General features: G+C 40.6%; 1 protein-coding gene across 1 annotated transcript; it reads right to left on the minus strand.

Annotated features, from left to right (window-relative positions):
• Positions 1 to 18430, minus strand: DHRS7 (dehydrogenase/reductase 7). Its single transcript, XM_027065843.2, has 7 exons — positions 18153 to 18430; positions 11147 to 11299; positions 7997 to 8103; positions 7319 to 7558; positions 4456 to 4578; positions 3034 to 3249; positions 1 to 224 (listed from the first exon to the last, which is right to left on the minus strand). The coding sequence occupies exons 1-7, from the start codon at positions 18283 to 18285 to the stop codon at positions 177 to 179; spliced, it is 1020 nt and encodes a 339-aa protein (XP_026921644.1). The 5' UTR covers positions 18286 to 18430; the 3' UTR covers positions 1 to 176.
• Positions 18431 to 21259: the final 2829 nt, after the last annotated feature.

The following is a 21259-nucleotide window of genomic DNA, read 5'->3' on the forward strand; positions in this document are numbered from 1 at the left end:
TGTGGTATGTGTTAATACCTTTATTGCAAGATTCATGGAAATCTTCTATTATTTATTACATGTTGAAAGTTGTATCTATTAAAAAGTAAAATCAGAAGTTAGTCTTCAGTATATAAAGATTGCTGATTTCATTCTCCCTCCAGTAGCTTAAAAAAAAAAATGCGAGTACTCCTCCTTCAGTCATGTTTTGTCTTCCAGGTTTTAAAGTAAGAGGCATCTGCATCCTGTAACAGAGAGACAGTAGCATGAATCACTCTCTCTGTATATTTACCCCAGTTTTGTTTGTTTTTTGTTTTGTTTGTTTTTACAAAAAAAAAGCTATATCATTATTTTTCACTGTTAAGAATTCTTAGGGGCACATAGGCAGCTCAGTCAGTTAAGTGTCTGACTTCAGCTCAGGTCACGATCTCGCGGTTGGTGAGTTCAAGCCCCACGTCAGGCTCTGTGCTGACAGCTCAGACCCTAAAGCCTGCTTCAGATTCTGTGTCTCCCTCTCTCTCTCTGCCCCTCTCCCGCTCTCTCTCTCTCTCTCAAAAATAAATAAACATTAAAAAATTTAAAAAAAAAAGAATCGTGGGCAAAGAAAACCTGGGCAAAGGCTTAAATTAGAATAGAAATCATAGTGAGAATTCTAGATCTACACAAACATATTTCTGTATCATATCTCCATATCTTAGTATCATTATCTCCTCTATCAGGTATAAACATCATTGATTAGCATCTGCTCATGCCATTTCTTAAATGCTGAAATCTCTATTATTACTCTTCTAGACCAGCATATCATACCTACACTAACTTGCCTTAATAAATACAAAGAATAGGTCAGGGTATTTAGGATTGAAGTATCTGACAGATAACTCTAAAATTATTTCTAGTTATTTCTAGTACATTGCTTAAAGAGTAAAACGAGGCAACCCAATAATCCTTGAGATGTGATATTTCATTTGGGAAGATATGCATTTACTACTTCCAAGAATTTGCACTAAGACAAAAAAAATATGTAACAATTCAGTGCAGCTATTGTTCTTGATCCTGGAAAATAATATATATTCATAAAAACAAAGTTCCAGACATAATGTTCCCACCCTAAACAATAGAAACAAACTCAAGTATTATCAACAAGTACATTTAGTTTGGGATAAGCTATACTGGCATTATCTTAACATAGATGCCTTATAAGCAAATAGAAAATAATAGAAAAGAAGCAGGAGGAGAAAACCATTAAAAAAAAAGTGAGGAACAATTTTTTAAAGTTTATATGGTTTTACATAAAGAATGAGGAATTTGATCTCAGAAATGGTCTTCAAAAATGAAAGGATGCCGAGTACAACTATTATAATAGCACCAAAAGTCTAGTCCTGGTCCCCCCAACTCCCGCATCCCTCAAAAAAGTAATTTCTATAATGTATTCTTTCTCCACCCTATTGCTTAACTCTCTGATCTTTATCTATTAGTTAAATATCCTGCTACCATCAAAACAGAAACATTAACAGCTAGTACTTAACAAGCAGGACATTCCAAGATGTGTTTTAAGGGCTTTCCATGTACTCACTTAATCTCTGTGACAATCCTATGACTAAGTGCATCATTAGTCTCCATTTTGTAGCTGGGGAGATTGACATAGAAAAGAAGTCTGAGACTGAGGGATGAGGTCATGGGACAGAGCTGGGATTTCAACCCAGGTAGCCTGGTAAGAGGCTCCATGATCTTAATCAGAGAGCTATCACCTCCCTAATACTGAGGACTTTATTTCCCAACTCTTATCCATCACTGGGCACAATACCACTATACCAGCTGCCCTCCAAATTTGAAATTCAGATGTAAATCTTTGATGAAGCTCTACCTTTTTTTAAAAAGTTTTATTTAAGTAATCTCTGCACCCCCACATGGGTTTCAAACTCACAACTCCAAGATCAAGAGTCACATGCTCTTCATACTGAGCTAGCCAGGTGCCCCAGAAGTCCCACCTTTAGAACCAACCCACACCACCACATCCCAACATTACCAAAACACTTATAAATGGCTTGGTACCAAGCAAACTCGTCCATATTACAACTTAGTAGAAAATAAATAGCCCCTTCATTTTTCAGGCTCTGGACTTGGTGCATCATGGAAGTTTTATAACCTTTAAGTCTCTTTAAGCATTTTGTTTTATTTTTTTCACTAATTTATGTTCAGGATCCTTCAAAAATTGAGAACAAATTAAGTGCCTAACAATTTGTGGACTGCTTAAATAGTGGAAGGTTACATAATGATACATATGGTATGCTCCCACTGAATAATGCTCTTTATATATCAATCCCTGCTAACATTTCTAAAAGAACATAGTAGTCATTGAAAATAATTTAACAATAAAAAACATCCACAGAAATAGCCTTTCTTTGCATAATCCTATCCATAATTTTTGGCTTAACTCATTACATTTTCTTGCTCTTCAAACATTAAATTCTTGTGATGGTCACAATTTTCTCAGAAATAGCTCATAATATTCCTCACTTAGCTGTAGGAATGAGTGCCAAAAGAATGAACAATCACCATATTTTTTCAGACATGGACATTTTGGTACATCTCATGTGCACAGTGCTTCCAGAATGAGGCCAAAGGAACCAGCACTACACAGAGAGAGTGCATGATTTTTCACTGCATGGTAAGTGCTTTGACAGAGTAAAGCACGGGCTGAGGCCTCATCCTGGAGAGAAACTGGAGGGGAGGCCATTATCATTCCAAGGAGATGGTACCAGGTAGGAATTTGTGATGAAAAACAGTGGAGAAAGAAGACATACATTGGTCAATCAGTAAGTTTTTAGAAGATAAAATGACAATCTCTGATTTGAGTTTACCTTGTAGAAATTTCTAAGACCAGTAGTAATTTATAGTAAACCAACAGATATGCCTGGGGAATACAATACTTCTTATATCTTTCGTATTTATGTCATAAAGTTGATGGGGAGTAAGAAAAGTTTTCAAGCGCTCAAAAATTTCATACTTTCTACAAGACTGATATGCATTAAGAATTGTATAAATTGGTCTTACCAAACCCTTCTTAAAGTTCTCAATTCGTTTCTTCCCTAATATGTTGGTCAGCCACCAGGCCCAGGTTGGCATATATTGCCACAAATATGCTATTAATAAAAAAGGGTGATCCGCAATCCAAACTTCTTTCAAATCATTGGCCATGCTGATTAACATCAGCCGCACACAACGACTGGTCGCCATCTTGTGGTACTGGGCTACATCAATGCCTACAGACTAAGAAAATGTTAAAAAAAAGTAAGTGAATGCTGAGTATGTATCCAAGATAGTTCACAAAACTTTTTAGCTATAAAGGACTCAGAGGTCATGTAGTTGACGCTTTCACTGGGACCTCATGCCCCTTAGAAGACATCATTGGCACTGATGGGTGTCTATAAACTGTAATGTTTCAAAAAGCCTTAGACAAATCATACATGACCAGATAAGATCATGCAGGCTAAATAAAAGATGAAGGTTCTTTGCTTTAATTTACATCCCCTTTAATTTAATGAAAATTATATATCAATTTAGCAATAAAGATTTTTAAATAAATTACTAATACATATATTTAGCAAATGAAATTCTATAAACCATGGAGTCCATAGTGAACAAATCTGGTGCTGCTAATCCAGTTAACACACTACCATTCTACAAATAAATAAACTGAAGCCCATAAAGGTAGTAACTCATCTGTGTGCACACAGATCACTAGCAGTAACCAGATCTTCCAAGTCACTTGATTCCCAAAACAGCGTGCTGCTTCTAGTTTACCTTACAGTCTCCACAGAAAATGTGAAAATATAAATCATATCTGTAAACATTTACACAGAAGCATAAACAGATTTATGTCTCAGCAGAAATTGATCTTCATGGAGAAGGAGGAAAATTTCACGGTCTTTAGTGGGATTTTGTATCACTGGGTGATACTGGACTCATCGCAAGAAATTTGTCATCCACTTGGCAACTCACCATGTGCAGTCCAAGAGCTGAGGGAAGCACAGGCGTGTGGTCAGGCACAGGTGAAGCTAACCTAAAATTATTGCAATCTAGCCAGGCTTTTTCTAAGCTCCTTCACCATAGCTCTTCTTTAAAATCCCAGTAAGATTTAATGTGCTAAGATTCAGCCACACAAATCCTTTCAATGTTGCTATAATTTGTGAAGTGATAGAAACTGAGTTTTTAAAATGTTGATAGCCCACATCATAGTGGATTACTTATAAGCAGTATCTTACAACTTCTTTAGCCTTTATTAAAACTGAATGCCAAAGCACTAGCAGCTAAACTTAACAGCGTTCCTACTGCCATGAGTTAAGTTTTGCAAATAATTCATAACACAGTAACATGTTAGTGTAATATGTTAGAAAAAATTCTAAGCACAGTGATGCAATACCAATACATAACTACTAAAGCGTTCAAATTATTCTCCAACTAGAAGTTTTTTACCTTTGTGACTTCTTCAGACAGGGCATTCTTCACAATATTTGACTGCACAGGTCCTGGACAAATGTTAGAAACTACTATACCTGGGTATGTAGCAAGTTCAGTACGGAGGCAATTAAAAAAACCCTAATAGGCCAAAAACAAACAAACAAAAAAAAACAAAAAGAAAGAGGGCAACAAATAAAATTAAATACATGTATCTCATGTTTGCTATTAGCACGACATTACTTTTCTTCAACTTTTTATGTGGGACACTAGCACATTATCAAAATATGTTTTTAAATGCCAAGTAAAGGACAGGAAATCTCACTGGGCAAGTTTATTAAACATTTTTAACTCTAAGACAGGGCAATCTAGGGCGCCTGGGTGGCTCCGTCGGTTAAGGATCTGACTCCTGATTTCAGCGCAGGTCATGATCTCACGGTTTGTGGGATCGAGCCCCATGTCGTGCTCAGTGCTAACAGGGCAGAGCCTGCTTAGGATTCTCTTTCTCCCTCTCTTTCTGCCCCTCCGCTGCTCACATTCTCCTCTCCCTCCCTCTCTCTCTTTCCCTCTCAAAAATAACTAAACACTAAAAAAAGGACTGGGGGCAATTTAGAACAGGCATCCTCAGGCATCACCATCTTCTGGTAGGAATAACTGACACCTTCTGGCAGTGGTGGCTGACACCACGAGTTATGTCTCACGGTAGGCGCAGGACAGGGGAAAAACTATCCCCACACCAGTCCCCATCTCCCTGCTTCTTTTATCCCTCAAAGCAGTCTCAAGTGCCACTGCTGGCGCAAGAGGGAGCAAGAGGGATTAAATACTTGACAGAAATTATCATAGAGGAAGAATTCAACTTTCTCTATTTATATGACTATTTTAACAGACAATTTGTTTCAGCATTTATTTTTAGGGTTAGCAAGCAAGTCCGTGGCTGGTTAAAAATGTAATAGGATTGCTTCCTCAATGACTTTCATAAAAACAAGCTAGACCCTCTAGACTTGAAGATACTGGCTACTTCTGAACAAATAGGGAGTAAACATCTACTTCCCCTCCTCTCTTTTCCTAAATTAGGAAATGTTCCAAGATTACATTGGTATCAGCTGAGATAAGTATTGAAAAGCCTAAACAGCCAATCTGGAGTGTGATCCAACATTAAAACAGTTACCAGCTCTTAATGCCAACCACTAACAAATAGCAGCTATAGGGGTTCGCGCTGCCAGGGACCAACAAAGTGCCTGCCTCAGACGGACATGAAAAAAGTCTTTGTAAATCAATGAACTCTCGTATCCTTAACCTCTCTACAGCAAAAGAGGAGAGAGGACACCATGAAAGCCAATACATCATGTTAAACCTCTCCTTGGGGCGCCTGGGTGGCTCAGTCGGTTAAGCGTCCGACTTCAGCTCAGGTCACGATCTCACGGTCCGTGAGTTCGAGCCCCGCGTCGGGCTCTGGGCTGATGGCTCAGAGCCTGGAACCTGCTTCCGATTCTGTGTCTCCTTCTCTCTCTGCCCCTCCCCTGTTCATGCTCTGTCTCTCTCTGTCTCAAAAATAAATAAACGTTAAAAAATTTAAAAAAAAAAACAAAAAAAAACCCTCTCCTTGTCTGAAGTCACATCTAGTATAGTGTGTGAACTTTTCAGTGATAAATAAATTCACTCTATAGCTTGTTGGGAATCAGGGAAGGAAATGTGTTCTTCCAAAAGTACTTCCTAGTCCTAGTGTTCAGCTACTGGTTTAACTAACTGGAGTCTCAACCTGCCACACTGTATAACAGGATCAAATCCAGTAATAAAACAGTGAGTCCTGGAAGGCAGGCCAGATAGCTCAGGTTGCATTTTAGTGAAAGCACTCTGCATGTCAGGAAGATACTGGGCTGTCTTACCTCATCCACCTGCCTGAGACTTGCCCATCTGCTCTACAGGAAGTAACTACTACCCCATTACCAAATATGGGGAAATCATCAGTGTAGCAATCTGTTTCATCACTCTCCGCAACCGTCTCCCTCCACAGCAGAAAGAGGATACCCTAAAGAACCAAAGCTTCAGATCCTCATGAATCGGTGAAGGCCATTCAGCTGTTGCATCTCATTATTCCAACAGCGAAACATTCCACTTACGCTGACTTTCAACAGCATTAATTATAAATTATGTGTCTCCTATTGGCCTTAGGATCTAATTTGTTCTATGTTACAGTTTAATAATATTTCTTCATATCCATTCTTAAGCCAATATTAAAAAGTCATTTGTTTCTATAGTCACAGCTAGTAAGTTATTGTAGCCCAAATCAAGCTTTCTCCCAGCCTCTGCCTTGAATGGATTTTCTTCCTTCAGTGAAGCCACAGTAAACAGGGTCAAGACTAGTCCCAGTAGGGATACGAAGCCCAGGTCTAATCATCCAGCGGGGAGCTCCTACTTCTGACATGCAAATATATTTAGACTAGATAAAATAAATGCCAACTACAACGGGGAAGGAGAAAGAAGTCAGAGAAATGGGAAGGGTAAGTACATCAAGTGTGTGCGGAAGAAATGGGGGGTAGAGTTTCCATGAAGATGTGATAGAAATGAGGATGAGGGTGACATGTTGAGCAGACTATACACTTCTTTAGGGTGGGGACCATTTATCTTTATATCCCTAGGATCCACTGCTATGCACAGCATGGCACAGTGTTGGTACTCAGTACATGTTTGCTGAATTAGGAAGAGGCGTGTGAGACTCAAGTCTTTTTTAGCATCTTCTGGGGATGTCCTCTACCCAAGGTCTCCTTGGGTCTCTCTTGCTGTTCCCCTACATCACTGCCCCATTCCAATGACCTCTTGCAGTGATGGCCGTATCTCCCATGTACATATTTAGATCAGAGCTGAGTTTGAGCAGTCTTACCCGGAGAGCATGTTTGCTGGCACAATATCCACTAGAAAGGGGCACAGATACGATACCCAGGAGGCTGTTCACAGTAACAATCTTTCCTTGTTTCCTCTCGATCATGTGAGGCAGAACACACATTGTCAAGGACAGCGTCCCTAAGTAGTTAAGCTCTATTAGCTCCTTGAAGACATCCAGGCTGGTCTCCACAAACAAAGAACGCTGAGATCTTCCAGCATTGTTGACCAGAATGTCGATCTAGTTAAATAAAATCAGAAAAGGGGCACTTTGGGGATGACCTGTAAATGGACTGATACAATTCTTAGGGATGGCTGGTTATATTGTTAACTTGAAGAATCGTTGGAATGGAATGGTGAATTTCTAGCAGTCAGCAATAAAGAGATAAAATAAAAACCACAATTCACCTACGGAATTAATTTCCCATCATAAAAATAAAAGGCACAGTGAATTTTTACCTTCTTTTGTTCTACATGAAGGAATTAGTACTTAGTAAGGTATGGAAAGTACTAATTACATAAATCCAAAGACTTAAAGTATAAAAGACTCATGGGCATTGATCTCACTGCATGGACCCATTTGCCTAAAACCCTTTAAATGACAGCACACAAAGAAGGGAATCTCTTTTGTAGCTACCTATTTCAAAGCAAGACTTACCAATTCAAAATGGCTACTTACTTTACCAAACTCCTGGAGGACCATTTTGGTAGCCGCCTCATGGGAACTTCTGTCAGTCAGGTCAAGTGGCAAAACGAGTATATCTTTGTCTTTTAAATTGCCATTCTCTAAATAAAGACATTTAAAAATTAGTGCAGACGTTGTAAGATAGTCCAATCAAGCTTCCGGCTACTTGGTGTTAAGTTTAATACCCACCCTATAACTGGACTTGGCAAAAACTCATTTCTGAGTGGCCTTGTGGAAGAATTTCTCTCAGTGACCAAGAGGACTGGCAGTAATAAGGCAATATCTAATCAGACAAAAAGCTGGCTGGGTACACAGGAAGTAGTATGGCTCTCTTCAACTTGAATATGGACAGTCTAACATTGGAGCAAACTCTACAAGAAACCATGATTATACTGCAAGCTAAAAAAAAAAAAAATTTAGAGCTTTCTCTTTAGAAGTACAGAGATATATTTGTTTCATTATAGGCTCAGAAAGTATAGTTTCTCTTTTACACACATTAAAACATAAAAACAATTTATGCTTCACATTAGTAAGACATTCAGAGTGAACCCAGTCACATGACACACAGAAGCTTCCTTCCAGACAAGGATTCAGGGATGCAAACATGGAACAGGACACAACCTTCAAACTGCCAATCGAGAAACATGTTGGCCCTTTCTGTCACTACTCATCAAAAGAGTACGTTTTGAAATACAACCAGTAAAGCCAATAAGAAAGGCAGGTAGAGAAAATAAATGAGGTACAAAGGTTTTATGGACAAACTGTTAAGCTGTGAAACATCAACTGTTTTAAAAAAGAAATGGAAATGCTTGCACCAGTGATCTGACAGATAAAAGGAAAAGTCAGCCTTAGTCTAGCAGACACATGCTGACATGGTTCATTTCTGCCAGTACAGGACTTGCAAGTCTCAACAGCCAGAGGAAGTGTCCCAGTGCAAAGCATAAGAGGCCTCTGAAGGCAATATTGTGAAAGAGGCCTTGTGGCCTTGCTACTGACTCTCTTTTCTGCATGGTTAACTCCATCAGCAAACTGAAAGAAAATTGTTTCAAGAATGACAGGTAGAGAAATGACCCAAAGAATGGTCTGCTTGAAAATTCAAAATTATCTCATGTTTCATGACAAATGATAACTTTTCTTTTTTTTTTTTTAACGTTTATTTATTTTTGAGACAGAGAGGGACAGAGCATGAGCAGGGGAGGGGCAGAGAGAGAGGGAGACACAGAATCTGAAACAGGCTCCAGGCTCTGAGCTGTCAGCAGAGAGCCCGATGCGGGGCTCAAACTCACGGACCGCGAGATCGTGACCTGAGCCGAAGTCGGACGCTTAACTGACCAAGCCACCCAGGCGCCCCTCCCTGATAACTTGTTTTCAAGTGAACACATCTATACCAAAACCTAAACCAAAAAAAAATTAAAAATAAATAAAAATTAAAAAAAAATTAACATTGTTGCTCCCTATATGAATATTACTTCAAGCTGCATTTTAAAACCTAATTCAATTCCTGTTCTTTCATTTTTTTTGTTCTTTCATTTTTATAACAAAAATCTTATAGTGTCCCATATGACTTTAATATCTGCTATTTCAGCAAAATGAAGAAGGATCCTTTCTAGTTAAATTTCTATGGTTACACACATGAATGCCATATATAAGAACCAAACTGTTCTTTCTCTAAGACAAAAGTATAAAGTACGTGGTCACTGAAAATCCGCCAGCATTCGGGTGCCTGGGTGGCTTAGTTGGTTAAGCGCCCAACTTCAGCTCAGGTCATGATCTCACAGTTCCGTGAGTTTGAGCGCCACATTGGGCCTTGTGCTGACAGCTCAGAGCCTGGAGCCTGTTTCGGATTCTGTGTCTCCCTCTCTCTCTGCTTCTCCCCTGCTCGCTCTCTCTCTCTCTCTCTCTCTCAAAAATAAATAAACATTAAAAAAAAAAAAGAAAATCCACTAGCATTTAAAAGAATTCGTGATCAGTCTCTAATATCAAGAGTCAGCACAAAATAAAAATAGAAGGCACACACAGATCAATGGAACAAAATAGAAAATTCAGAAGTAAATCCACAATTACATGGTCAATTAATCTTTGACAAAACAAGAAAGAATATCCAATGGGAAAAAAACAGTTTCTTCAACAAATGGTGTTGGGAAAACTGGACAGCAACATGCAAAAGAATGAAACTGGACCACTTTCTTACACCATACACAAAAATAAATTCAAAATGGATTAAAGACCTAAATGGGAGACATGAAACAATCAAAATCCTAGAAGGGGATACAGGCAGTAACTTCTCTGACATCAGCTGCAGCAACTGTTTTCTAGATAGGTCCCCTGAGGCAAGGGAAAGGAAACAACGGCAAAAATAAACTATTGGAACTACATCAAAATAAAAAGCTTCCATACAGCCAAAGAAATAATCAACAAAACTAAAAGGCAACTAAAAGAATGAGATATGCAAATGACATATCCAGTAAAGGGCTAGTAGTATCCAAAATATATAAAGAACTTACAAAAACTCAACCCCACAAAACAAATAAATCAATTAAAAAAGGGGCAGAATTTGCAATGATGTGGGTAGAGCTACAGAGTATTATGCTAAGGAAAACACATCAGTTAGAGAAAGACAAATACCACATGATTTCACTCATATGTGAAATTTAAGAAACAAAACAAACAAGTATAGGGAAAAGAGAGAGAGAGAGAGGCAAACAAATAAATAGACTCTTTTATAGAGAATAAATTGATGGTTACCAGAGGGGAGGGAGTGGAGGGATGGGTTGAATAGGAGATGGGGATTAAGGAGTGCACTTGTGATGAGCACCAGATGATGTATGTGTTAATCACCATATTGTACGCCTGAAACTACTATAACACTGTATGTTAACTAACTAGAAGTAAAATAAAAACTTAAAAAAAAAAAAAGAAGAAGAAAAGTAGAAAGGCATCAGAAAAGAAAAGGAAGGGGCAAGAGCGGCTAGTGAAGAGATGTCCAAAGAAAGAGGATTTGGATCTAAGCATTTGGAGTATTGGGAACCAGAGCAGATATGCCCAGGAAAATCCCACTCTTAACTTCTAAAAATCTCAAAATTGTATTTGAATGTGAATTCTGGTTGATTTCCAGGAAGCTTCTGTGGTTTTAGATTTACTCACCAAGGCACCTTCTCTTCACCCTTTCCAGCTCCTGCACTCTTCTGGCTGACAGCACAAGGGAGACTCCTAGTTTAGACAGCTGGTAAACCAGCTCTTCACCGATCCCGCTCGATGCTCCAGTCACCCATACTACCATATCAGTCAGCTCCCATTCTAGTGAGAAATAAGTACAGATTGAGGGCAGAAACTAAGCTCTGGATTACACCCATAAATCAAAGATTACAAAAAGACAGTCTTAAACAATACCACAAAATATCAAGACATAATGTGCGGAGTTTAAAAATTCCAATAGCCTAGGGGTGCCTGGGTGGCTCAGTCAGTTGAGTATCTGACTCTTGATTTTGACTCATGTCATGATCCCAGGGTTGTGGGATCCAGCCCCACATAGGGCTCCACACTCAGCATAGAGCCTGCTTGGGATCTTCTCTCTCTCTCTCTCACTCTCTCCCTCTCTTTCCCCCACCATCTGCCCCTCTCCCCTGCTTGTACACTCTCTCTAAAATAAAAAAAAACTTTTTTTTCACTATCCTATATTTATGGGCTTGATTCTGGTGATGTTCTCACAGGTATATACCTACCTCAAATTCACTGAGTTGTATATTTTAAATATGTAGTTTTTATGCTACTCATACCTCAATAAAGTGATATACATTTTTTTAATTAAACATTCTCAGAAAGCACCTCCTACCTAATTTTTTTTAAAAAAGCATGAATACAAATATATTAGTAACAGTTATCAACACATTGTATTATATATTCCCGACTCTTGGGTGAGTTTTCCTGACTTTACTCTAGGACAAGCCTTATAACTTGATGATCTGACTCCCAGGCTCTATTTTTTATGTATTCAATTGAGAAAAATTAGTCTAAGTGAATAAAAAGTCTATCTGAATTGCTTTCTCACTTCCTTATCCAAGAAATGAGGGATTCAGATAAAGATGATCACTAAAGGTCCCATCCAGTTCTGAATTCTATTATTCCAATTTCTTGCAATGGAGGTATTGATGATGAATCTGAATATACCAAGCTCTACTCTAAGGTATGGTGGTATCATTCTGGATTTTTGTTTTCCTCATTTGTCAATCATATCTGATGCCTATCAATTAAAAGTCACTTTATAAAGGTGCTCGCTCCTCAAATGCCTGAGCTTTCTTCTTGGAGAAGTTCAACCAAGTTCACCCAGTTCACCCAAGATTAAATGCACACGATAGAGAAATGAAATGCTGTACTCTGCTTGCCCAATCATGCTCTTGTGAAAAACTATAAAAATGTTACAGCTCTAAAGCAAAGAGGAGTGGTATATTCTCCTTTCCTCCAATGAAAAGCTTATTTGCACTGCAGGACATGAGAGCCACTGTCTATCTGAATTGCAGGGGAGGAGCTAGATGTACCTGGGCTTTTTTTTTTTTTAAGTTTATTTATTTTGAGGGAGACAGAGAGAGAGAGAGAGAGAGAGAGAGCATGCGCATGCACGTGCGCACCAGCAGGGGAGGGGAAAAGAGAGAGGGAGAGAGACAGAATCTCAAGCAGGCTCAGCGCTGTCAGCACAGAGCCCAAAGTGGGGCACCAACCTACGAGCTGTGAGATCATGACCTGAGCTGAAGTCAAGAGCCTGATGCTCAACGACTGAGTCACCCAGGTGCCCCACACACCTCTGATTTTAGATCATAAACATTAAAATCAGGAAATCAGTTTACTGTTTTAGTCAAACAAGTCTAAAACCTAACTGTCGGGTTAACAGTACGAGCTCTGGACTCCCAGGGTTCAAATCCCGGCTCCATCACACACAGCAGTGAAATGCCCCCATGTGAGAACTTGGTGCCTTAATGTTCACAACTGGAAAACTGGATTAATAACAAAACCTCCCTCAAAGCATTATTGAGAAAAGTAAGTTAGTAAGTAAAGTACCCCGAGCAGTATCTGACATATACTCAGTGCTTAATAAAATGTCAACTCATTATTGCTAAAAGTGTTTAACAAATAGACTTTTCAGCAGCAAAACATAGAATATTCTCCCAATAATGTATGTTCTAATTTCTCTAGCAAGGGGCAATGGGGTTACTAACCATAAAGGCTTTATATGTTTTTATTATTCCCTATGTGCTTAAACACATTACCTTATTAAAACCCTTACAAGAAATTCATGAAATAAGAATTATCTCAATTTTATAAAAAAGGAAGCTGAGGATTACAGACATTAATTTACCTCACTAGACTGTAAATTCCCTTAAAACTGGGACCCTATCTGCCTTGTTCACTATTCAGTGCCTAGCACAGAGACTGGAATATAGAAAGAACTCCATCAATAACTATTCAGTAAACACCCAACAACCCTAGGAGAGCTGGGACATAAACCCAGGTACAGGGCCACCAGGGTGGTTCAGTCAGTTAAGCATCCAACTCTTGATACCAGCTCAGTCATGATCTCACTGTTCATGAGTTCAAGCACCTCATCAGGCTCTCTGCTGACAGAGTGGAACCTGCATGGCATTCTCTATCTCCCTCTCTCCCTCCCTCAGTGGTGGTCTCTCTTGCATGCACGCTCTCTCTTTCTCTCTCTCAAAATAAATAAATAAGCTTTAAAAAAAATCCCAGGTACATTTAGCTCCAAAGTCCACACCCTGACCACTAGCCTATGGTGCTCACATTTTAAAATGATCAATATTTTATTTTATTTTAGTTTAGTTTATTTATTTATTTTGAGAGAGAGGGAGAGAGAATGCCAAGCAGGCTCTGTGCCATCAGCACAGAGCCGGCCATGGGCTCGATTTTACAAACTGTGAGAATATGATCAAAATTTTAAAACCCAACTGTTTCTTAGCCATTCAAGAAACTATAGCTTGTCTTCAGTTAAAAGGTTTCATGTAAATATCTGAACTAAGGTTGCAACCATCCTGAATACTATGTCTAGGCTGTAATTCTTTCCCATCACATGATGTACTTTTACGGAAATGCACAAGCGAGAACTTCATCAGGAATGGTAGAGTGTATATTCAGATAATAATCATTTACTCACTCACTGACTACTCACTGTTCCAAAGTTCTGCAATACTCAGTCTACAGGGTGACTCTAGTTGTTTGTAACTATTTACTAACTTGCATAGAATAAAAATTTCTCCATTTTCACACCAATAAGCAAATATTACTTAAAACCAACAATGAAAACCCCTTAGCTCAGGTGTACCTTAGTACACCTGTACTTCTGGCCCCTTTCTTCCCACCATGGAGAGGAAAACTTTTGTATTTAGCACCAACTCTTATTTACCAATTCCACAGAATATAGCATAAATCATGGTCTCCCCTACAGAGTCTCTGAAAGCAGATCCTCAGAGCTGGAAGGAAACTTAGCAGTTCAACCCCCAACCCAGTTTGAGAATTCTCTCAAGGCGCGGACTAATGTCTACTTAATTCCCTCACAGAATGAGGAAGCTAGTTATCTCCAAAGCACCCCCTCCTTTTTAGACTAGTCTAATCATTCAAGGGGGGCAAGGTTTTTTTTTTTTTTGAGAGACAGAGAGAGAGAAAGAAAAAAGAGAGCATGAGAAGGGAAAAGGGGCACAGGGAGATAGAGAGAATCTTAAACAGGCTCCACGCTCAGCACGGAGCCTCACACAGGGCTCGTTCCCATGACCCTTGGATCATGACTGAGCTGAAATCAAGAGTTGGATGCTCAACTGACTGAGCCACCCAAGCATCCCAAGGATTCTTTCTTCTACTGTGATATACCTTAAATTTCTGCTACCCAGCAGCAGTCAGCAGAAGTTCTGCCTTGTGGTAACAGAAAGAATAAATCAGGCCTGCCTCACACATGACAATCCCTTGTATATTTGAAGACAGCTGATGTGTCTTCCCTAAATCCTCTCTCATCATCTCTTGCTTCTCTAAGGCTAAACACCTCCAGTGTCTATGACCTTCCCTCAGATGACATGGCCTCAGGTTTCCTCACTCTTTGGCTCACACCCCACTGCACAAACTCTAGCTGGTCAATGTTCCTATTGAAGAGAACTAGCCGCAGAAGGATCCAGGATTCCCGTGGGGTCTGGACAATGGCTGGTTGAGCCACTGTGGTATCCCCAGTGTGCAGCACAGAGGCCAGCACAGACAAGCCTTTATTCAGAAGACATCTGTTGTGGACTGCTATTCGTTGCTTCAGGGACTACACACCTCCCAGGCTTGCCTAATCTTTTCTGGCAGTCATTTCACAGTTCACTCCTATCGAGGTTACTGCCAACAAAAACCCAAGTTTTCCCCAGATGTGCTGCTGCTGGAAACTTTTCCTGCTCTGGACTTGTGCCATGGATTTTTCTGGATCTATGTGCAGTATCTATGATTAGTCACCCTTAGATTTCACCATGTAAGATATACGCTTGGGAACATGGAGAGTTTCTTTAGGAGGATATGTGAAAGCAGAAATGTTGGTTGCCTCCAGAGAGGCATACTTGGTGGCTGGGGGCAACTTTTCACCATAAGTCCTTTTGTATCTTTATTTTCTTTTAAGTTTATTTATTTATTTTTGAAAGACAGAGAGCGCAAGTGGGGGCAGGGCAGAGAGAGAGAGAGGGAGAGAGAGAATCCCAAGCAGGTTCCACACTGTCAGTCAGGAGCCCAATGTGGGGCTCGAACTCAAACACCGTGAGATTGTGACCCAAGCAGAAAACAAGAGTTGGATGCTTAACCAACTGAGCCACCCAGGTGCCCCTCCTTTTGTATCTTTAAATTCTGAAGTATATAAGAATATTGTCTATTTTTTAAAGTGACAAAAATAATAAACCTATGGAGAAGACAAGGAGGATTTATTAAAAAAAAAAAAATTTTTTTTTACCTTAATAGAGTCTGCCTATCTTTCCAATCTAAACCGTTTTGGGAACCTGATGGGAACCTGAGTGTATCTCCATGTTCCTTTAAATTTGTTTCATTATCACCAGCCCCCAACCTCCAGTAGTCTTTCTAGTCATTTTTTTCTTAAAAACTCCCCCAGGGGCACCTGGGTGGCTCAGTCGGTTAAGCGTCCGACTTCGGCTCAGGTCATGATCTCAGGGTCCATGAGTTTGAGCCCCGCGTCGGGCTCTGTGCTGACAGCTCAGAGCCTGGAGCCTGTTTCAGATTCTGTGTCTCCCTCTCTCTCTGACCCTCCCCCGTTCATGCTCTGTCTCTCTCTGTCTCAAAAATAAATAAACATTAAAAAACTCCCCCAATGAAATTGTAACTCCAGATACACTGTGTACCTCACATATATCTGTGCTTTATACATAAAAGGAGTTCTAGAAAGCTTACTCTTCAGTCAATGCAGGTTTAAGAATGACTAAACTTAAAAATGAAGTTAAAAGTTAAATTAAAATTTAAAATTTAAAAGCCATCACCATTTAACATTACAACTTTATTTGCTGAATAACTTTTAATGTGATTTATTTACTTAGATAAATAACAATGTATCAAATTAATATGCAAATTAGTCAATTATACAAGTAAATAATAATAGCAATGTAATTAAATGCATCTTAAAATCCTTCAAAACTATTTTTCCAGCCAAAGTAAAACACTGAAAAAATTAAGTGAATTTCTTAAAAATTATTTTTGGTCACCTTAACTTTCAGTTTTTGCTTGATATGCGATAACCTGTAATTTAACTAGCTATTAGATATTCATTCAGACATTGTCTCAACGTTTTCCCTTTTCAGCACTTGACATGACTAACGGATCAAATAACTTCTACAGAATTAAGTTTTAAAAAGAAATTATTTGTATGTAATTCTCAAAGTCCAAGTTAACATAAAAGCACTCAGGATCAAATGTAAATATCCACAAAGTAGCCACAAGGCAGCCATCAGGCAAGAGAAGGTCTGATCAAAAGAGGGTCTGACAATCCCAGCCATCTATCTGCCTGCCACACGTTGACTTTGCACAGGTGTAGTGTATTTTCCATGAACTCAATAATGTCAGCATTCCAGATGTTATACCCAAGAAAATGCAACGAGAGAAGTGAAATACTAAGGAATAAGATTTTGTCAGGTACAGTTGAGCTTTGAAGGGACACAAAACACTGTACCATCTAAGTTTTTGTTGGTTGGTTGGTTGGTTTGTTGTTGGTCCTCAAGAACCTGTTTTGACATCCTTGAAAGCCATATGGCTCCCCTTCCCTCCCAGACTCGTTTTGAAAGCAAAGTCTATCTTCTGAACTGCTAGCTATCACTTCCAAGTAAACTTCCTCACGTGCTTTTTGGGTATTTTCACACAGGAAACTAGGTCCAGGGAAAGTCCACTTCCCTGAGCCCTTATGGATCCAAAGCCTAGCTCTGGCTGGGTCATTTAATGTCTCTGAATATTGGTTTCCCTACCTGGAAAATAAGATCAATAACGCCTGCTTTGTAAGTCTCTGTAAAGGCTGGAGGTCGCGTGTGTAAAGGGCGGTGCCCATTGCTTTTAGCGCAAAGAATGCAGTAGTAAACGACGACCAAATTTCAAGCAGGGCACAGATGAAAGTGGGATAGGCAGAATGCCCCTCAATGTGCCTGTAATGATCTATCTCGGGGCAAAATGCCAATCCAGGTCTTTCTAGGGGGATAAGTCGGTAGGTAGGTAACTCCGGGTTATTTCATTTTATTTCACAACTCAGAATGAGGGAACAACTTCAGGACGTAGAAAAACCGAGCTCCAGTTCTCGAAAGGAGGCTCCCGCACAAACTCAGGGGACTGGCAGTGTTTCTCGGTATCGTCGTCCGCGCACGCAGCAGCAGAATCCCTGGGAGCCTGATTAAGAACTTCCAGCACTCAGGGCGCCCCGCCCATTCCAGCGCCCTCTGACTTTGGCAACCAGGCGTGTCCTCCCTGACCCGGACGAAAGACAAAGGGGCAGACCCGCCTTCTGGGCCCCGGCTTTTTCCTCCCCCACCGGCAGTCCCAGGGAAAGGCGCGGAAGCTCCACGCCACCCGGAGGGAGGCGGGGACAGCGGGGACGGGCGCCCGGAGCCCGACCTCCCACTCTGGAGGCGCGGCTGCGGGTCCTCACCTGGGCGTCGCCCCTGCCACTCGGCCCACAGCAGGGTCAGGTCGCCATCCGCCCGCAGGAAGCGCAGCAGCTGCACCACGAGCGCGAGAAGCGCGCACAGCGCCAGCAGCCAGAGCAGCAACTCCCAGCTCATCGCGGCCGCGCAAGCCCGGCCCTGCCTGGGGAAACACAGAACCCGTACGAGCCGCGGAGCGGCGCACGGAAATCTGCCCGGCCGCCTCCTAGCGGGCCGGAGAGCCGCACCGCCCCGGCTCCGCCCAGAGAGTGGACAGGAGGGAGGGACGGTCTGGGCGCGCCGCACCACCCGGCTGGGAGCCGCGCCCCGGGCCGCGTGGAGGGGGCGGGAAAAGCCCGCACGCCCCGCCCAGTGCCCCGTGCCCCGCAACTGCCGAGCCTGCTTCGCCTGCGTGTACGCCTCGAGAAGGGTTGCTGCTGAGACGCCAGGCGTGGGTGACTTAAAGACTCGGCGGTACTGCTGTTACTACCGTAGCCACAAGGTTTGTAATATCAAGAAGGATTAACAGTTGTTTTGAGGGGATATAGTTCCAAGTCTCGGGTTGTGTCAAAAGGAAGAGCACAAAGAGTCCAACCTATGAATGCGACTTCCTCCGTCCTCATCTTTCTTAACTAAATAAACCCAACAAACTATCAAACTGTTTTCCACCCCACCCCCAATTAACCGGGTCTCTGGAGTTGGCCCCTTGATTTAAATACGGAAGACAATGTTGCATAAGACACTTGCCTTCTTGCTGGAGGAGAAAGTGCAGTTTCGGCCAAGATTGTCCATGAGCACCATCTCTAGGAGCAGGATTGGGGACCTGAGCCAAGCTGGTTCCGTCCTCAGCAACCCTAAGTAAATTATTTATTTTTATGTACTCACAAACAGTAGGGAGGTTTAAATAAAAAAATGTAAAGGGCACAGTAGTTCATACACAATAATTCATTCTTTTATAATTAGGAGAATTCATTCTCATTTATTATTTATTGTTTCCATTATAATTATCACATCTTAGAGTCCAGCCTGAAAGACAAGGGTTTTGTTTATAAACTTCTATATCCTGGACCTATAGAATTACCCTTGCATGTGAAAGCAGTAAGAATGTTTAAATTGTGATGATATGGTTCTGTTTCTCCGAGGAAGATGTACACTAACTAAACTTGGATCTTGGCTGATTGTTTACCTCTCTTATAACTTGGTATAATATTGCTCAAGAGCTGACCTCTTAACTTGTTACCTTTGCAATATGGGTTTTATTTTTCTTGTGATAAGTGAGTTTTAAAATAAGGTGCTTAAAAATACCACACTGAGTCTCACTCCCATGAAAAAATTCCAAGAGTTTTCTCTGAGCTTGTTTCCCCTTCTGTAAAATGTAAGGACTGAATTAGATTTGGTGTCCCAAGCCAGTCCATGCCATGTATGTATACCTGGATTCTCCATCACACACTCCAGCTTTGGGGAGGCTGAAAGGGGAACAGAGCTGTTTCCATGGAGAATTGTAACTAATACACAAACTATAATAAAACCACACAGTCTTTTCACCTCACTAGCACTTCTTGCACTGGAAAATGAAAACAAATTAATATACAAAATTTCAATATCATATATTTCATCTTACCTGAAAAGAAGCATCATTCATTTTGGAATTCAATTAGATGTTTATTAAAGAATCAGTCATGGTGATCAGAAAAGCAACAGTTATAGCTAGTATCTTTGCAGTGCATAATTATCCTGTTCACCGGTGGGAAAAATCCAACCTCAGAATATGCTGCTTCTGGTGAAGACACTCAGCAAGTTGTTAGTTATCACAGTAGCATCTGTCAGGATTGCCTCTTCCCATTTTGCACGGAATGTATCTCAAAACTTGGAACCAAAGTATTCAAAGCAAATGAAAGACAGATGAATAAATAAAGGGACTCCCCAGAGGCTCAAGAGGCAGAAGAGGCAGAGCAGTGGAACCCTGGCCTTTCCTGGATTAGTCCATTCAGGAGCAGACAGAATTTCAACCAGTCATAAAACTCCAATAATAAAAAAAACAAAACTGATTCAAACATAAGCTACATTCTTTCCTCTATGACCAGAGAAACTTAACTGAGTCAAGGAGAAAAGCACTCTCAGCTGGGCCCCTCCTTCATTCCCATTTGGAAAGAGCTTTGGCTGCTCCCTCTGCACACATCTTGGTATTTTTTCATGCAGCCAGGGCAGCGCTGAAGTAAAGTGACCATCAAGTAAGTCCCCGGGAGCCGAAGCAATGGCCCCTCAGGACAGGGTCCTTTCACAGAGAAAAAAGATGAACACCATATGCTGTATTTCAGCAGTACCTTACAATGTGATTCTGACAGCACACAGACTTACTCTTAGCTGAACTGTTTTGGCAAACCAAATCTTAGTTTGGTGCTAAATATCCTTGTCCCAAAGCCGTGATTTACATCCCAAAGTAAACAGCACAATTAAAAACAGAGAGAATAAATAAATAGATAAATAAACAGTATAATCAAAACACCACTAATTACACAAAATATCAAGATATTATTCTTGGTTAATTTCCACTAGAAATGAGCTTCGAAACAATTGCTTCCTACTAAATGCCTACATGTGTTAGAATTAAGAACTTTTTTTGATGTTTATTTATTTTCAGAGAGAGGATCATGTGAGCAGAGGAGGGGCAGTCAGTAGGGAGAGAGAGAATGCCAAGCAGGAGCTTGGGATCCCATGAACCACGAGATCATGACCTGAGCTGAAATCAAGAGTTGTCCACTCAACCGACTGAGCTACTCAGGAACCCCCTAGAATTAAGAATTTAAAAACGAGGGTTTTCAATCCACAAGCCTCATAGGGCCCAGGTAGAGTGCATAGAAATTAGGTCATGGCTGAGAATAATGGATGGTCAAACGGAGAACATGCTAGGTGTTGATGCAGTAGAACCTCCATCCTCTCTAATTTCTGAAATACCTTGTATGCTCTGATGTCAAAGGCTGTTCCTTGGCATAAGCCAAATTTAACTGTAAAACAGTGATGAAAGTAAAAGACAGCGGCTCCCCTCCGCAATGTTTTATTTTCCATTCTTGCCTACCATGCTTCCCCTTTCTTTTGTCTTGAAATGTTTGAA

Source organism: Acinonyx jubatus, chromosome B3 (assembly GCF_027475565.1).
Source record: "Acinonyx jubatus isolate Ajub_Pintada_27869175 chromosome B3, VMU_Ajub_asm_v1.0, whole genome shotgun sequence".
Lineage (NCBI taxonomy): Eukaryota > Metazoa > Chordata > Mammalia > Carnivora > Felidae > Acinonyx > Acinonyx jubatus.